The 18,654-nt window shown below is 44.5% G+C and overlaps 1 protein-coding gene across 4 annotated transcripts in view; it reads left to right on the plus strand.

The window, feature by feature from the left end:
- Window positions 1–18,654, plus strand: part of elfn2a (extracellular leucine-rich repeat and fibronectin type III domain containing 2a) — a 102,608-nt gene that overhangs the window by 81,970 nt on the left and 1,984 nt on the right. For 3 of the 4 annotated variants that reach the window (XM_036544486.1, XM_036544495.1, XM_036544502.1), the window contains one exon: window positions 12,993–16,037. In XM_036544486.1, the coding sequence (XP_036400379.1) occupies window positions 13,305–16,037 (2,733 nt within the window). In that variant the 5' untranslated portion in view covers window positions 12,993–13,304. Of the gene's footprint in view, window positions 1–12,992; window positions 16,038–18,654 lie in introns of those variants that run through there. The other variant, XM_036544510.1, reaches the window with a different exon arrangement.

An 18,654-nucleotide genomic window follows, 5' to 3' on the forward strand; every position in this document is an offset into this window, starting at 1 on the left:
GGATCAATTCACAATATCATTTCTAATTATTCAATTTCAATTATTCAAAATAAATTTTGTTGATTTAATTGTCTTTTGGTTATTGGTTATAACCAAAGTAGTAATTATAGTATAATTTCATGTGAACTGGTTGTCATTGCACTCTCACTTGACTTCTGTTCTGACAAGCCTCCCTCGGATACATGGTCTTGCACACTGGTAAGGGGTATAAGTGTTCTCTTCAGTCTTCAGTGACACATATTCACCACTGAACTGCTCAGTGGATTGTTTAAGGTTCAAATGGTCTCTCAAACAGACTGACAGATATTCATTTGCCAGAAGAGTTCATTTTCCTTCCACTTGTGGTTACAATAACAAACTGTGCATTATTGATGTGCAACTTTGAACCATAGTTTTCTGGCATTAATTAGAATCTGCAAATCGCTGCACTCACCTTGTGTAACCTATACGTGCTAAATTCAAAAGAAAGAACTCTAAGTCTATTTTGGCTCCAATTATTCTTCAAACATTTCGTGCTGTGGAGTTCACTTTCATGCCCTCACTCCCTCTGAAATCACTTAGTTGGTAGATAGATAGCTGGTGCCTCAATTGCAGGTGTGTCAGTCACAGAAACAGAAAAATTATTTAACGTGTCAAGTGGAACAGTGTCAAAAGTCCTGATGGCAGTGGTTGCCAATCAAAGCTCACTGACAGGGATAGATGAACACTGCACAGGGTAGTTGCTAAATTAAAAACTGCAAAACAACAGTTTCAAAAACAACTACAGAACTGAATCTACACCTCTGTAATCCAGTATGTTGTGACCTTCAGAAAGTTAATATTTATGGTTATTACATTCAAATTACATCAGTGTTATACAGTTAGTATTGTATATTTCTTCATCATAGCTACAATCTGTACTACATTAGACATTACACTTTTCTGTCCATTTCATGCATTCATACATACAGAGTCCATAATGATATTCTGCTTTGTAGTGCTGTATGTTACAATATTTCTGCGGTTATTTGCTTAGCACATGTGTGGACCCTGGGTGACTTAGCATATGTTCATTATATCTTTGCTTTACCTGACCATTTGGTAGGGTAATTCAAGTAAAGCACAATTTTCTGCCCAGGAATTGAACTTACAACCTTCTGGTATAAAAACAAGACAACCCCCCCCACCCCACCCACTTCTTTTTTTGTGAGAGTAAATCATTTTTTGAGAGGGCGGATGGCTGTTCCAGGTGTGTTGACTGTGCGCTGATAACCAACAATGTGTAATAAGAGCAAGGGTCAGGGAGGATCTCCCAGCACATGTGTGGTGGAATACGTGCTATAACCAATGCTTTTAGCACATGACCACTCTCCTGGACAGAGGGACATGATCACCCCTTCCATCTCTCGTTGCTGGCTGCATGGGTAGCCAGAGCGCCCACAGGGACTGCTGCGGTCCTGCTCTCTTTGAGGTTCCTGTAAAGCACTTGCAAAGACTTTGTGCAAACGACTGTTCACAGACAGTGCTGAACGTGGCTGAGGGACGGCCCCGGGGCTGGAAGTGGGGAGGAGGGAAAAAGGCACCACCATGCAACAATGTTGACAAAAACAGCACGCGGCTCTGAGAAACACCCCGGGCCTAGTTTACTGCAGAAAAGTTATGTACTGATTGTTCATAATGCCAACAGCAGAGAGGATGTCTGCACTTTGCTGATTTTCTTTTGTCCGCATTTGGCAAAGAGACAGGGACATATGTTAAAACATACTTGAGAAATCTGGCTGTATCTGGCTGTGCTGTAGCCTCCTTGGCGGGCATGTCCGACATGTCCATCTCGATCAGGGTTGTATGTTGTATGTTAAAATATCCAGGCAAAATTCAGCCTTCTAGAGTTACAAACGTACTTTGAGGAGGCCCCCCTTGCCTGGCGTCAGAAGCCGTCAGACGTGGTGGATGATTGGAGGGAGCTCGGCACTCAGGCGCAGCCCAAGGGGTGGAGCCAGAGCCGGAGCCTCTGCAGCGGGCATGTCTGACATGTCCGTCTCTATCAGTGCCATGCTCCCCCTGAGGCCCCCGGCTGCCCGGCCCTCCTGCTCAGCCAGCGCGGCTGATGAGGTCGGCCGGGGAGAAGCGGCTCGGGCTTTGAGCCCATGACCCGGAGGGTGAGCGGTTCACATCCCCCTATTGCTGTATCCTTCAGCAACCTACGGCACTGGAAATAATAATTCAGATCCAGCCATCCTTGTGGCAGACTGAAAAAGAAAAAAAATGTATTACCTTAAACCAACTCTAAAGGGTACTTTGAAAAGTTTGTTTTAAAAATGATAAGTGTTGTTTTATATTTTATTCACAGCAATGTTTTTTCACAGATACATCCTGTTGTTGTTTCACATTAAGTCTACTTCCTCCATTAAGATACATAACTGACACATCTAAAAAAAACATCTTTCCAAATATTAGTACTCTAGTTTCACATTTTTACAGAGAACATTTTATTCACCAGCTGGATACATACAAGATTCAAGATTCAAGAATCAAGATTCAAAAACCTTTATTGTCTATCACATAATGATAGAAAATTGTCTTGGGTTAGGGGCTCTCAAACAATATAAAAACATACACCAATGAAAAACACATAAAATTACATTAAAACACAATCACTTCCATAAATAAGTAAATACAAGCATGTGTGCAAAGCTAGATTAAGAGATAGTGACAGTCAATTTGGCCTTGTTTAAAATGGATATTGCATTGGGGATGAAAGAGTTTTTGTAAGTTCTCTTTTTGGCCAGAGGTGCTCTGAAGCGTCTATCTGATCAGAGTAACTGAAAGAAATGGTGAAGGGGGTGTGAAGATTCCTTAGTGATGGAGTCTGCCTTTCTTTTCACTGTGTGACTGTAAAGGTCTGAGAGTTGGGTCGGGGTGGTGCCGGTGATTTTGGTTGCACACTTGATGATTCTTGTGAGTTTTTTCTTCCTTTTCTCTATGAGGAAGTTGTACCAGGATGCAATGTTGAATGTGAGGACTGATTCGATGAGTGACTGCTGTTAGAATGTCCCGTCTGACATTGAAACCTTTCAGCCTCCTCAGGAGAAACATGCACTGTCAGGCCTTTTTGTAGACCCCGCCCGCATGTTGCGTGAAGGACAGGTGGTGGTCGATCTCCGTGCCCAGGTACTTAAAGATCTCGACCTGTTCCACCAATGCCAATCCAACCTGAATGGTCCGGAGAGGTGTGAGGTGTCAGGTGCCCGGCGCCCCCTGCAGCACAGTTCTTTGGTCTTACTGATGTTCAGTTCCAGGGAACTCTTCTGGAGCCAGAGGACCATAGTGTCCACATACTGCCTGTATGTGGACAGGAAGCGCTCATCTGTCAGAAGGGCCACCAAGGCCATGTCATCAGCATATTTAAAAAGTGACAGTCCATTGCTATTGCAGGTGATTTCATTTGTATATATGGAGAAGAGGATGGGTGACAAGATAGAGCCCTGTGGGACCTCAGTATTTAAAACAATATTGCTGGATTTAAAACCATTCATTCTAACATGTTGGGGCCTGTCCTTTAAAAAATCCTTAATCCATAAAACCAGTGTAGTGTTGACTTGTAGTCCTTGGAGGCGGTGCAGAAGTATGTTTGTGTTTACTGTATTAAAAGCAGATGAAAAGTCCATGAATAAAATCCTGACATATGAGCTTGGAGAGTTGAGGTGCCTAGCCACTGTGTCCAGGCTGGCGTCCTCAACTCCCTGTTTCACCTTGTAGGCAAACTGGAGGGGGTCCAGACTCTCGCCCACTGTGGTGGTAAGCTCCCCAGCGACCACCCATCTCCATGCGTTTGCAGAGGATGGAGGTGAGTGCCACAGGCCTGAAATCATTCATGGCATGGGGCTTTTTGGGAACGACGAGGATGGTTGTCTCCTTCCATGCCCTGGGGACGAAGCTGGCGTTCACGAACAGCTGGAAAAGCTGTGCCACCACACCACCCAGCTGAGCTGCGTGCTCCTTCAGTACGCAGCCCTTGAGCCCGTCCGGTCCAGGAGCTTTCCTCGGATGTAGGTTGGAGAGGATGGAAACGACCTTCCGCTCCTCCACACTGATTGATGCAGGGGCGTAGCTGGTGTTGGTCGGGGTCCAGTCCTCCACAGGGTCAGTCCTATTGAACCTGGCGTAGAAGGTGTTCAACTGCTCTGTGAAGGAGGCAGAGGCTGGGCACTGTATCTTGGCTGCTTTCTGAGCTCTGCCTATCATGGTGTTAAGACCCTGCCACGCCTCCCTTGCATTGCCTCTGGTGAACCTCTCCTCCATCTTATTTTTGTATCGGAGCTTGGACAGCTTGGTTTTGTGCTTCAGCTCCCTTTTCAGTTCATTGACACGTTTTTTGTCTCCCTGTATAAATGCCATTTTTTTGAGGTTGAGACAGTGTTTCAGCTCTCTGGTGACCCAGGGCTTGTTATTAGGATAGAGCCTGACCTGTTTAGTTTGAAAGACACTGTCAGCGCAGAATGACATGTATGAACAGATGGAGTCGTTGAGTATGTTCAGGTCACCCTTCTCTGGAAGATCATCTCCCAGTCATTGAGCTCAAAACACCCCCTCAGCATTTCACAGAGTCATTATTCCAGACCTGGATGGTTTTTGAATGGTTCTTGGGTGTTTTCAATTTTTGTCTGTATTTTGGCAGCAGTAATATTACATTATGATCTGAGAAACCAAGGGGAGGGCGGGGCTTGGAGACATATGCGCCAGGTATATTTCCGAAACATAAGTCCAGCGTTTTGTCCAGTCGCGTTGGAGATGTGATATACTGCTCCAGCTGTGGGAGTAGCGTGGTGATGTCACAACTATTGAAATACCCCAGTAGAAAGACAGGCTGATCAGCTGCTCTGGAGACAGCGTTGTTGTACCTGTCTGCAATGCGTTCAGCTGCGAGCGTGTTGTCAGGGCCAGGGACACAGTCAACTGAGTGAACTCGCGAGGTAGATAGGGAGGACGGAACGACACAGTCATGATTTCGTAGTGCCATGAACAGTCGGTCTCACAAACTGTAAAATTGGTTGCCCATCCGTCATTCACGGCCATGCAAAGCCCGCCCCCAATCAATTTTCCTGTTTTCCTAGTGTCCCGGTCAAAACGTATGAATGTAAATCCATCTAAACTCACTGTAATGTCCTCAGACAACCAAACAAATTGCAACAAAACAAGCTTGTATTCCGGTAGACAGAGTGAAATTTGACCAGCGCAGTGAGTTCATCCATTTTGTTTTGTAGTGAGCGCACATTTGACAGAGTAAAAACAGGTAATGGGAGCTTACCTCCTCATCTCCTCAGCCTGTTTCTAATTCCTCCCCTTCATCCCCTTTTCCTCCGAATGCGTTTTCTTACCAGAGGCTCGGTTATTAGATCCAGGAGTGGCGATGCTGGTATTTTCCGGGAAGCGTGTTGTAGTTCCAAAAGATCAGCCCAGGCGTGGGTGAGTGTACCTGAGTTAGTGATGTGTGGTTCTGCTGGCGAAATCCACCATGCCCAAGCCGGTTGCAGAACACATAGCAAAGTCCACAGAAGTAATATCCGATGTTTCATATTTGACAAACTGCACATCCAACTCGGACGGTTAAGCCAAAATAGCAAACAAAAACAAAACAAATACAAAACACTAAGCCTCGAACCATGAGTTGCTCGAACACGCACGCACTTTAGCCAGGTACACATGTGCATTCGACAAAGCTTAAGCTAAATGGTAAACTGGTGAGATGTTAGTGGTGCCATAGCAAGTAAATATGTGGTGTTGATGTCGCAGGATCTCAAATAGACTGTTTAGCAGCCAAGGTTATTTGAGGACATTTTAAAGAGGTTGTTGTCATTGAATGAAAGCTCTTACTTTGCCTGTGTGTGTGTGTGTGTGTGTGTGTATGCCTGTGAATGCGGGGGTGTCCCAGCATGGCATGAGATCTGTGAGCACTGGGAAAGTGGACGCACTGTGCTGACATGCCCTCAAGGCTTATCCATATTCACTGGCCAGGAGACCGCACAGAAATAAATGTTCAGCGGTGAAACACTCAATCAATACTTACTTTTCTTGCTTAATGGTGAAGCAAATAGCCTTCTGCTGTAGCTAGACATCCCTCTGGATTCAATCAAGATTCATCCTTAACTTTGATGCACAATTAAATGTGAGTGTTCCTTTTTCGGTGAAAAGATAGTTACTTGCCTTCTTTTTTCTTGGCCTTGGCTAAATTTGTCAGAACGTTTTCCAGAATAAGAAAAAAGAACACTTGAATTTAACTGTGAGTCAAAGTTAAATACAAAATGTTCATTGAACCCAGGATGTCCACTGTCTAATTCAGTTCTGGTTGGGGCATAATTTTGATATATGTCCTATTTCAATATGTGTCATAAGAAGGAATTGGCTTTATTCTTTATGGATGTGGGTGGTTCTGATCCACCAAGATCCTGACCAGACTCACTCTTTGTGTTGCCAATCCACACTACACAACAGCAGTTCTGAACTACCCAAAGACTGTACATCTAGAAAGCTCTATGACAGCAAGTGTGGATCATCTTGCTTCATCTCAAACATATATTTGTATTTACTTGACAGAACAGCATTATCATAAGCTTGGCACAGATGGAAACCAAAAGAGTAAGGATTAAGGGACTTGCTACAGTTATATGTTACAGATGCATCAGTCCTTTGGTGCTTTTGAATGTGGCTCAGATAAAATGAAGAAGCAAGCCTGCTCAATAACACGGTTTAACCACTGCTCCAATGGGACAGCACTGTATATGAGCAGAGTCGGAAATATGACCGGACGTTAGCTTTAGTGGGGTGTATTGCTCCACTCTGATGCTGTCCACTGCTGTAGTACTGAAGCTTGGCGGCAATGTGTCTCCTTCAGTCATATCAGCCTTAACCCCCCCCCCCCGCCCCCCGCCAAAAGCCCCGCCGCCCCCCCCCCCCCCCCCCAACCCCCGCCAACCTCCGCCAACCTCCGCCACTCTAACTCCAACCCCCAGTAGGTCAGTCCTCCCCAATGTAGAGTCAGCCCTAATTAAATGTTCCTTTGGGCTCTGTTGTGTCATTTAATTAGATCAACACTTGGCTGGGTCAAAGTGAAGAGCAAGGGAAAGAAGAGAATGAAAAGACCTCACTCAGAGAGAGCGAGAGGGGGAGAGAGAGAGGGGCGAGAAGGAAAGGGGATGAGAAAAAGACAGAGAGATAGAGGTATGGAGGCTCAGACAGAGGAGGGATGTCTGAACCCAACTGAGATAGCATTAATCATATTGCTGTGGTGCAAGTCCAGCTTTGGTGCTTGACATATTGTGTACATACACAATCTATAACAAAATACTAAAACCAAGCACTAAACACTTACATGCACTCTCTCTTGCTGTCATAAATTTAGATTTAGCTTGATTGTATTGTGGAAGCCGTTATAATAAGAAGTGTACGATATAATAACATTAGTGGTGAAAATGTTACTTACTATTATGCCATTAGTGAAGTACTATAAAATATTAAAATTGAAAAAATAAAGGGAAAAGATAATCTGACCATTTTCTGCATGATGAATTCCACACAGTATGAGCCATACATGAGTCTATCACATCCAACAAATCCTTTCTTTATTTCTTCATCTTCAACCTCTCAATAAACTTGTTTTTGTTTCAAAATGGATTCAGAGATCTGTGGTTTGCCATTTAAGCAATAACCATGCTTTCCTTGTTGGCAAATAAATTGTGTTTAAGCATCTGTGTTTTTTCACTTTTTGACAAACATATTTTTGAGAAAATTAGTTTCATATATTGGTTGTTAAGTTAAACAGAATTTTGTCATGCACCAGTGTAACTTGCCTAGTTATTTAACAATATCGGACAAATTTTGTAATTTAACACAATTTAAAAGATAAAACCATTTGCTGTCACAGAATTTGTGACCCCACATATTTGAAAACAATATTTGCATATTAACACCATTCAACACCAAGAATTCTCTCAGGCACCACTGAAATTGCACATTCTGACAAAACAAACCAAAACAAAATATGGCTTCTGCGCAGCACAGTCATAATGCATGATGCCGAAATTGAGGTGTAGGCCAAATTGATTTCCCTCTATAGCAGAAACAAATTTTCAATTTTAGCTGGAACCTTGGAAGTGAATATGCATACACATAACTTGAATGCGAAGGGACCAATGAGGTAACCATAAATGTGACAGGGGATCCATGTCAGGAAATTAACTACAGCACCGGCCAAAAGTTTGGGCACAATTTCTCTCTTTATTTTTACTATTTTCGACATTTTCAAATAATAGTAAAGACAGCAAAACTATTAAATAACACAGATGGAATTATTTTTTTAAAAGAAATTCATACATAGGCATCAACTTCCCTATTTATATTTACCTAAGAAAAACAAATTTCAAGCATTTAAGCATAAGTCTTTGGATAAAAACATCTTTGAATGCATGTTTCCCATTATGTTAATTGGGTGTGTCCAAACTTTTGAGTGGCACTGTATGTTGCAGACAGAGGTGCTTTTCTCCATTTCTCCCATTCACAGGAGGCTGTTCCCACCTGTCACTACAGTATACGTCTGTGTCTTCACCTCCTATTCAGGAGTATTTAACCTCAGATTCATGTTACATGTAGATTCAGTGTGAAACCTAGCTTAACATTTCCTGCGTGACTGGAAATTCCTTGCTTTTTTTTTCAGGATGTCGCATAAAAAAAAATGAATTAATGCTCAGCTTGTTGAGTAGTTAATGGTGCGTATGCATATGCGTTCAAACCTCCCTGCGATGCAGAGCTGTCTCTGACGGCTAAATGGAAACGGGCCAAATTATCTTCATGGATACATCAGTGGCGTGTGCTGTGAAAAGGGGGGTGACAGAAGACTCATTTTGACACTAAAGCACTACAGTGCATATTAATGTCTAAATAGTGCCGAGAGTCTCTTGAGGGAAAGGGGGAGCTACATTTCGTGCACTTCTGGGTGCCAGTGCGCACAAAATACAAATCAGCTTGCAGTGCCTTTGCATATTCATGCACCTCTATAGCTTGCTGGAATGGTTTTGCAATGGTTCGCTCCAGTGGGAGTAGGTGCTGGCAGCTGATCCCAGGGCCACATATGTCCAAAAGGACACCTCATCCAAGCAGTCCAGTCCATCGATGTGATGTCACTCTGTAAATTCAGTGAGGGTGAGCATGAGAGTGTAGGGACATCTCTTCCAGGGACAAGATCGCTTTTGCCTTTATTAACAGATGTACATGTCTGCAGCCAGATGTGGCTCATGCCTGGAGGAGACAGGAATGTGCACAGATATTCACAATCCTTTGAAATGCCTGCCACATGAGGACAAATCAAGGTATCTGACCAGTTTATTAACAATTATTTAGTATTAGTTGATAAATGACTATTTGGTACAATTTCAATGATAATAAATTACTGTGTACAAATGGTTTTGTGCAGTATGCACACGTTTACAACGTGTTTTTCACCACATCTTGTGTATGCAAATCCAAATGCATATAATCACATTTTAAATATTATTGTCTGACAGCAATTGCAAACATAGCTCTATTGTGTATCATAGTTCAATCGAATGTGTGCTAGCAGACTCTGAAAATGATCATGTCTGTTAAAAATATAGCGCTCTATAGATCAGGTCCTTAATCAGAATTACAGTGTAAGATGTTAGTGATACTAGAAAAATATCCTCACTTTTTCCATTTGCTTAGCATTAAAAAATTCATACCAGAACATACCGTCTCTCTAGTGTTTTTAGCAGGATGGTAAAAACATTCTCAGAAGTACATTTTGTTACTATTACTTGTTTTCTCTTTGACAAAGTGGAAATGTTTTTACTTAAGCTAGCAGCTCTGTGGCAGAAAGCTATGCAGAGAGTTGTGTTAAATATGAACATATGAATCAGTCCATACTTGTAAAAATGAAATAAAATAAAAACATTGCATGCTGTAATTTTGATGAGTCATCGCAAAGTGTATTAAAGTGTCACTGCAGTGAATTCTTCATGTGACGACAAGATGTTCCCTGTGTTACAGACTATGATATAATCATTTGAATCTGTTCCATTTTTGTTTAGCATTTAAAAAGCATTTGTTGTCACCTCTGTTATTACCTCAGATGCAGTTGTATTTTTGGAACATCGAATGGGGGAACTGACTGCTTTGAAATACAATGCTCTGTACGCCTTCTCTGCCAGAAAAGTATCAACTCGACAAGTAAATTCATGCTGTCAGCTGCAAGCTAAGGTATTTAACAAACAACGGATTGTGCAATGGAGAACTTACATGTTCGGTTTTGGAGCGCATTTCCCTTACAGATCGATGTTGCCATCTTCCTGCTCAATGCTGTTCATCTCTTAGCTTGATAGCTTGCCTAAACAGTCGATAAAGAGCTTGAATATTCATGGCGTTACTCCTCAGTGTCTCCAATACTATTTCAAATATGGTAACCATAGCTTCTAACTAGTTCTGTAAGGTGGAACTTAGATTTAGACTGTTGCTTAGTCATCGATGCTGATAAAGCATTTCAGCAAGAGTTCTTTTACACTGTTATGTCAATTACAGCATTAGCAAGCTCTAATAAGACTTAAAACTTTTAATATCTTAAAACTACTGAGACCCATGAAAGCTTTGGAGTAGGAAGCAAATGCTGTGTGGAACCCTCAGTTTGCATGTAAAAATCAAACATGTCAGCAATGTAGTTAGCTAAAAAAAAATCTGTAATATTTAACATAACATTACTACGCTATCATCATTTCCTTGGCAATAATATAAGCATGCTTGTTTTGAGCATGTATCTAGCAAGCTTTGTCTTTTCGTCAATTTTCCTATGAATCTTGGCATGAATCTATCACAAGGAGGGAGCAGTAGAAGGGCTTGGGAGGCTAGTGTGGGCTGTGTATGGCTGGGTTATAGAATGCTGGGGAAAACTGTTGTGACCTCCAGGTAGGAACACTGACATTGTGTCTGGTAAGTGTCCTGTTTAATAATCCATAGTTGTCTAGCTGCGTGATCTTGTAGTGAGGTGAAGTAAAGGCAGAAAGTAATGCTGCTCCAGTTGTTCTAACAAGAATTTCCAACTATGCCACTGTTGCTGACCACTTTGTGGAAATGGTCAATCTTTTTCCACAGGAATCACCTATAAGGTAGAAAAAATTTGTTGCTAAACATTTTTTTTTACAATTAGTTCAGTATAGCTTTTGAAAGTTCAAATTTGCATGAGTTTAAAGTTGTGTTTCAGTGTAGGTCCACTCAAAGTCTATATATTGTCATGAAATAAGCACACTCAAAGGGTAAAGACAACCAGTCAGAGATGATGGATTCCTGGTATGCATAACTTCACACATGCGTGCTTTAGCCTATGGGTACAGGAACTTGTGAATAAAAACAAACCTATTCAATACCATAGAACTACTGCATTTGTAAGCCTTGGAGATGTTAGTACAAAACACATAACTATACAGCTACAAATTACTCATATGCTCAAGACTAACAGCATCTAGCTGTCGACATTATTAGTGCCCATTTACCTTGAGAGCTGGCCTGTTTGGTCAAGCAATTAAAATTATGGCTGACATCTAATCAGCCAGTTGTTCAATCATTGACGTGATGATTTGGCTAGCTAGCTAGTTAATGAGCAAATGTTATCTTAAGTCTTATACATCCTGTTTCACACCCAAATATTATTAGTATGCCGCTCTCCTCCTCAGACAAAAAAGACATACATGTGTTTTCATCTCACCACTTAAGTATTCCAAATGGTCAGAGAATTTTTCAATGGTCCGCATTTTTCAAAATCATTAATTATTGTTCCCAGGCCAAAGCTTTCTGAGCATGATCATTTTGAGTAGCTGTACACATGCTGGATTGACACCTCAAACACATAAAAGTTCCTCTTGCTTACTTATTTTTCTCCCAGGTGTAACTGCAACAGCACTCACAGGCATTTTCTTTATCTCATTTTGGAGGTAGCAAGCATGTACTTGTTAGCAGTTATTTACGATGCTAATGCTATAATAATTCAGAGGCATGGGATTTTCCCAAATCACACCCCTTTCCTATTTTTCTAATAACACATCATGTGTGATTTATTTTTAAACATTATCAAACTATGTAAAAGGGAAAAATAAACATTTGCCACTTAAAAGTGTTAAAGCTACATCAGCTAAACTGGCACATTTTTCATTTACCAAGCATCTCGGAAAGACAGCTGATGCAAAAGAAAAAAAAATCATTAAAGGTTACATACTGTGTAAACCTTAATATAGTTGCTGTTTGTCTGGGTTAGAATGTAAGTGAGATTTAGTGGAAGTTGGAGTCCTAAATCCTTTGTTATCAAGCACAGATTTCAAATGGACAAATTGTATTTGTACTCCATATTGCACTTGTACTGCATTTATGGGATACGTATTATCTCAAAGCTTTATGAGCAAATATTTTGGGCTCATAAAGTGTCTGAAAGCAGAGAAGGCATTTTCATTTTTTTAGTCAGTTGTAGTCCAGTGTTTTGTGTGTTGATGATTTTTCCTGAACATTAACATGTTCTGTAATAAGTCCTGAAGAAAGTTAAGAAATTTTCAATACCATATAAAACTGTTATATGCATGGCAAATCTACTGTCTTTTCATAAAACATTTTGTAGCAGTTCACATATCCAGTTGTGTCCACACTAACAGCAGCATTAAAGTATCAAATTTTAATTTAATTATGCTTTGGACTCTCAGCTGAAAATATATTCACGTAATATGACATTCTAAGTGTTTGTATTTTTTACTAGTGAGGTGGTTAAAGTGTGAATCCAGCCTCCAGGTGAAATGAAAATTTAACGACATTAAAAGGACTCTTAATACATCTAGTTATGAGTGTAACGAGGCAATGAGCAAAAGATTTTAGTTCATTTCTGCCCGATTCAAAGGGTTCAGTCAGTGTAAATCACCCTGCATAATTAATTTTCCTCATCTTAATGTTCCTTCTTGTACTCTCTCCCATAGGTTCACCAGCTGGCAGTGAACATTTTTAACCTCCGTTCTGACACAAGCACAAGGAAAGGAGGCCATGCCTACATCCTGTGGAACTCAACACTGCACCCCAACACGGAAGACCTAAAATGGGGCCTCTTCTGGCTGCCATGCTGTACATACGGCTGTGACTGACTTTGAGAACCCCGTTTCAACAAGTAGCTCTTCACTCAAGCCTGCTTGCCTTAATCTGTGCCCCTGTCTAAGATACAACACTCCCAGCATTCCCTCTCTCTCTTTCCCCTCTTTATAAAGACAACCGTCCCTTATCCCTTTCCACCCATTATGGCTTGCTGTTTCTGCATACCCACCCCTCCCCGCCCTACTGCCCCCTCTCTCCTCCTGTCCCTAGTCTCCCTGCTTCTGTTCCTCCACTTGCCTGTGCTAGTGCGGGCCGACTGCTGGCTCATCGAAGGGGACAAGGGCTACGTGTGGCTGGCCATCTGCAGCCAGAACCAGCCCCCTTATGAGACCATCCCCCAGCACATCAACAACACAGTTCACGACCTGCGGCTGAACGAGAACAAGCTGAAGGCGGTCTACTTCACCTCTCTGAGCCGCTTCACCAACCTGACCGACCTCAACCTCACCAAGAATGAGATTGCCTACATCGAGGACGGGGCCTTCGCCGGGCAGGCCAACCTGCAGGTGCTGCAGCTGGGCTACAACAAGCTGACCAACCTGACGGAGGGCATGCTGCGGGGGCTGGGCCGCATGCAGTGCCTCTTCGTGCAGCACAACCTGATCGAGGTCATCTCCCCCAATGCATTCTGGGAGTGCCCCAGTCTCAGCAGCCTGGACCTGTCCTCCAACAAGCTGGCCCGCCTGGACCCCTCCACCTTCACCGGCCTCAGTCGGCTAATGGTGTGCGAGCTGGCGGGCAACCCCTTCCACTGTGGCTGTGAGCTGTACAGTTTCCTCATCTGGCTGGAGGTCTTCAACAATGTGACCCGCACCTACGATCGCTTGCAGTGTGAGACGCCCCGCGAGTTTTTCGGCTACCCGCTGCTGAGCCCCGTGTCGGGTAACGGGCGGAACGCCCGCACGATCTTGTACTCTATGTGCCGGGACGGGGTGATCATCCCTGGCATCACCTCCCTGCCACCTGATTCTGAATCCTCGGGCATCGGCCCAGATATGTCCGACCGTGTGGGGCCCTACCACCAGCCAACCACCTCCTCCACAACTGATCCCACCTACAGCCCCAGCATGAAGCTGCAGGAGGTGTCCCTCTACTCGGCCTCCCTGATGGTGCAGATCCCCCGGCCGTACAGCAAGATGTACATCCTGGTGCAGTACAACCATACCTATGTGTCCGATGTCATGAACCTCAAGAACAAAAAGGAGATCATCACGCTGAACAACCTGAAGGCGCATACCAACTATACCTTCTGCGTGGCCTCCATCCGCAACTCCCAGCGCTACAACCACACCTGCCTCCATTTCGCCACCCGCATGCCAAGTCCAGACGACATGCCTCGCAGCCCCTCCACCACCACCCACTACATCATGACAATCCTGGGCTGCCTGTTCGGGATGCTGATCGTGCTGGGGCTGGTCTACTACTGTCTGCGCAGGCGCCGGATACAAGAAGAGAAGCAGAAGTCCATCAGTGTCAAGAAGACCATCCTGGAGATGCGCTACGGGCCCGAAGCAGCCGCAGCAGCAGCTAATGACCCTTCGGCCGTGCAGAAGCTTCATGAACAAGCGCACCACCAGCACCACCACAAGCTGCCCCCATCCGCCTCCTCCAGCTCTGGGATGCTGCAGGGCTCAGCTAACACCAGCTCCTCCCGCCTCTCCTCCATCCCACAGGTGGAGAAGATAGCCACAGCCTTTTCGGAAGCCGTGGCTGCCAACAAAGGTAACTATATGGACGTGAGGACTTCTGCGTCCGGAGAGGACCGAGGCAGGGATGGAGGGTTGCAGGGGGTTGGGGAGGACAACATGCGCGAGGAGGACGGGATTGATGCGGGAGAGGACTCCGACGATGATGGCCGGGGCTCTGCATCAGAGATTTCCACCATTGCCAAGGAAGTGGACAAAGTGAACCAGATCATCAACAACTGCATTGACGCACTCAAGCTGGACTCCGTTGCCGTGGCAGCTGCGGCAGCTGCGGCTGCCACCACGACAGACAACCCCACCTCTCCCCCTCCCACCTGCATAACCTCCTTGGCCAGGGGCATCATCCCACTCTCAGCTAGCATCACAGAGTCGTGTCAGATTCTGGCATCCCCCAAAATCCCCCCTCCTCCCCCTCTTCCTCTTGTCCTGCCGCTCTCTGAGAGGCCCGGGATCAGCGGCGGGGGTTTCCTCTCTCCCCCGTACCGGGACCCCCCTCCCGCCACCGCCGTCCGGCCCCTGCAGAGGCAGCTGAGTGCGGATGCAGCGGTCGTGGTTCTCAGCTCCATCAAGAACCGCTGCAGCGTCTCGTCCAGTGGATCTATCAAAAGTGCCCGCGTCTTCAGCCTGGATGTTCCCGAGCCCCGCAGTCCTGACTCATGCCAGTACCCAGAGAAAGGAAGCCCCGTGGGGTGTGGGGAGCCCCTCGAAAGGCTCCCGCTGGTTGGGGGTCAGGGCGGCGGCGGTGGTGGAGGAGGAGGCGGGGGAGCAGGAACGGGGGCGCAACACCACTTGGAGGTGCACCCGGACTACCACTGCTCAGAGCACCGGCACTCCTTCCCGGCTCTCTACTACGAGGGTGCCGCCGACACCCCTACCCAGAAAGCCTCCTTCCTCAAGCCCCTCACCCGCACCAAGAGGGACGCTGCCTACTCTCAGCTTTCTCCTCGCCACCACAACTACTCGGGCTACTCCTCCAGCCCCGAGTACTCCTCCGAGAGCACGCTCAGGATCTGGGAGCGGTTCCGCCCCTACAAGAAGAGCCTCCGGGAGGAGGCCACCTACATGGCCGCCGGCCACGCCCTGCGCAAGAAGGTACAGTTCGCCAAGGATGAGGATCTGCATGACATCCTCGACTACTGGAAGGGCGTCTCTGCACAGCAGAAGCTGTGAGGTGTAGGGACACAGTAGGAGGGGGACTCTTTAGAAAGCAGAGCAGACTCCTCAATTGCCTGATACTTTGATCCTTCACAGAGCCTCATAATCCGCCTGAGGGATGAGGTCAGGATTAGTGGACCCTGTGTTGAAGAAAGTCAGAATTGAGCAGGTTTACCTGGTCTCCGTTAGACGTAAATCACTAAACAACCAGAACTGTGGGAAAAAAGTCAGTATGGTAGTCTCTAAATTCTAAACGCAATCATTTTGTAACATTTTCTTCTGAAATGTGGAAAACAAATTCTTTATAAAATAAGATGAGGAATTAGTCATTTCACAAATTCTTGAATCCTCACCTTGAGGAAAATGTGTAAGTGATGTTTATATAGTTGTTTATTCTCTGTATTAAGTCCACAATTAACCAGAGTGTGCATATGGATGCAGACACCCACACGCTTTTTACACTGCATGTAGGGTGTCGCGTTCATCTTGAAACCTGGTGATGTGTGAGTTCTTTATATTCGGTGCGAAGCCAAGAAGGAGTGCAGAGGTGTAGAAACGTGTGGATTCTTAGAGCTAAGCTAAAAGTGCTTGCTTGCATCTGGAATTGGAGCTACAGGATGTGGTGGACCCCCGGGGCGCTTTGCATTTCAGTAACTCTCACCAAGCAGAAATACCCACAGGCTTTTACAGGATTCAGGCCCGTGCAGGTTGCTGGCGTAGTTTCACACTCTGATATAGGGTAGTAGTAGTGGTAACGGCCTCCAGAAGGGGGGTAGTAAAGCCTGCCCTGTCACTGGGGGCTGTGTGCAAGAGCAGGCAGACATTTTGTCCACCCTGTCAGTTTGGCTAGTCCAAGTTCGGCCTGAGATGGACCAAAGTGCCACGCAACAGGGAGTCTGGTCTGTTCCGTGTGGTAAGGCGTGCGACACGACTGTGCTCCTTTACCTACCTTCTTTCCTTTCTTTTTCTCTTTTTAACACTGTGGAAAAGGGGTGTCAGAATGACAGTTGTGATCGTTTCTTTCCCCTTAGGAATGATGGGTGAGACTGTGTGACCCTTTTAGTTTTAGATGCAGTACAAAGAGGGGAGGAGCAAGGTCTGGTGGTAGTACTGAATCAAGGGGTATTTTAGACAAATGCACTTAAGTGGCCGCAATATGGCATCACTGCCTTGCTGTGATTTCTTTTTTGTTTTTTTTTTGGGGGGGGGGGGGGGGGTGACACTGCAGCAATGTAGGGATGGGAACTGATAGGGATCACTCACCCCTCACTCATTACCCATAATCATGTTACAGAGAAGGGGGGTTTCCTAGAGGTCACAAGAGGGGGGGGGGGTCTCCTGAAGTCAGTCAATCGGTCAAAATGCTCCGCTGTTACATTGTTTTAGGGAAGGGATATATAATGTAGGTTCCTCTTAATTGTATTTTCCTTCTCTTCTGCCTCTTTCCAGCTCTGTATTTCACTGTCTCCACTCCCATGATAACACGCTCTTCCTTCCTAAATGCTCTGACCTTGTATTTCTGAGAACAACCTGGTTTTGTTGACTGACATAAAACAAAATGAAAATGGGGAAAAAAGAGAAACAACACAAGATTTAATTAATTCATACTGCTATATTTTTAGGTATTCACATCGTTCATGTCCAGTTTAATTAGGTATATTAATTAGCAATTAGCCACAGGTGGCATGTGGTGGCAGAAGGCAGATATTATTAACAATGTCAGATAGATTTGATTAAAACGATTCTTGTTCCTTTCCGGTCACGTCATTTGCCACCCTTGGATTTTTGGCAAATTCTGCAGTCATGCTGTCCATGGTGATTATTAACCAATGCACAGGCTGACACAAAATCCCACATTCACAAAGATATGTGGACACACATGGATGGAAATTCCATTTCTCTAATTCCTTCATTGCATTCTCACAATGTCCATATTACGCTTGCCTTACCCTCCATAAACAGCTTTCAACTGTGTAAAGCTGTATGTGTCGACCAAAAACATTCTCAAGGTTTTTCACTGTTAGCAGTGGTGTTGAGTAGAGGCCATCACAGAGGTAACTGAATTGGTTTGTTAAGAGCTGGAAGTGGAGCCTCCATAATTATTTTGCAACAAGTCACTTGAATTACTGCCTTTTACAGTGAATAAGAAGTGTTCCATGCTATGTTGCAATTCTAGTATTTCTGAAGTCCAGCTCCATTTTTTGTGAATGCATCTTCCCATTATCTGTCTACTCTGCACATTAAGCAAATTGGGTGATGTAACAATGCAAAATATTGAATTATTATTCAGTAACCCAAATATTCATCTAGCTTTGATTTCACAACGACTACATATTCCCAACACATTAACGGGGAGTGCTGCACTGATCCTTGTCTGTTTTAATCAGTAACTGAACAGCAAACTTTTATGTGTGGTTACGGAGGTTGCATTTGTTAAGCTAATTCGGGGGAATTATCTACTGAATGGAGAAGACAGAAAGGAAGAAAGAAAAGCAGGGACTTTAACTTGGCTAGTCTACATGTACAGCGGCCCAGAAATGGTTTCAGTACTGGGCACCACACCTTGCTCCGCCATCATGCAGCTACAGTGACACTGTGACCAAACAGAGTAACCCAAACCTCAACCCCCCCC

Source organism: Megalops cyprinoides, chromosome 1 (genome assembly GCF_013368585.1).
Source record: "Megalops cyprinoides isolate fMegCyp1 chromosome 1, fMegCyp1.pri, whole genome shotgun sequence".
Lineage (NCBI taxonomy): Eukaryota > Metazoa > Chordata > Actinopteri > Elopiformes > Megalopidae > Megalops > Megalops cyprinoides.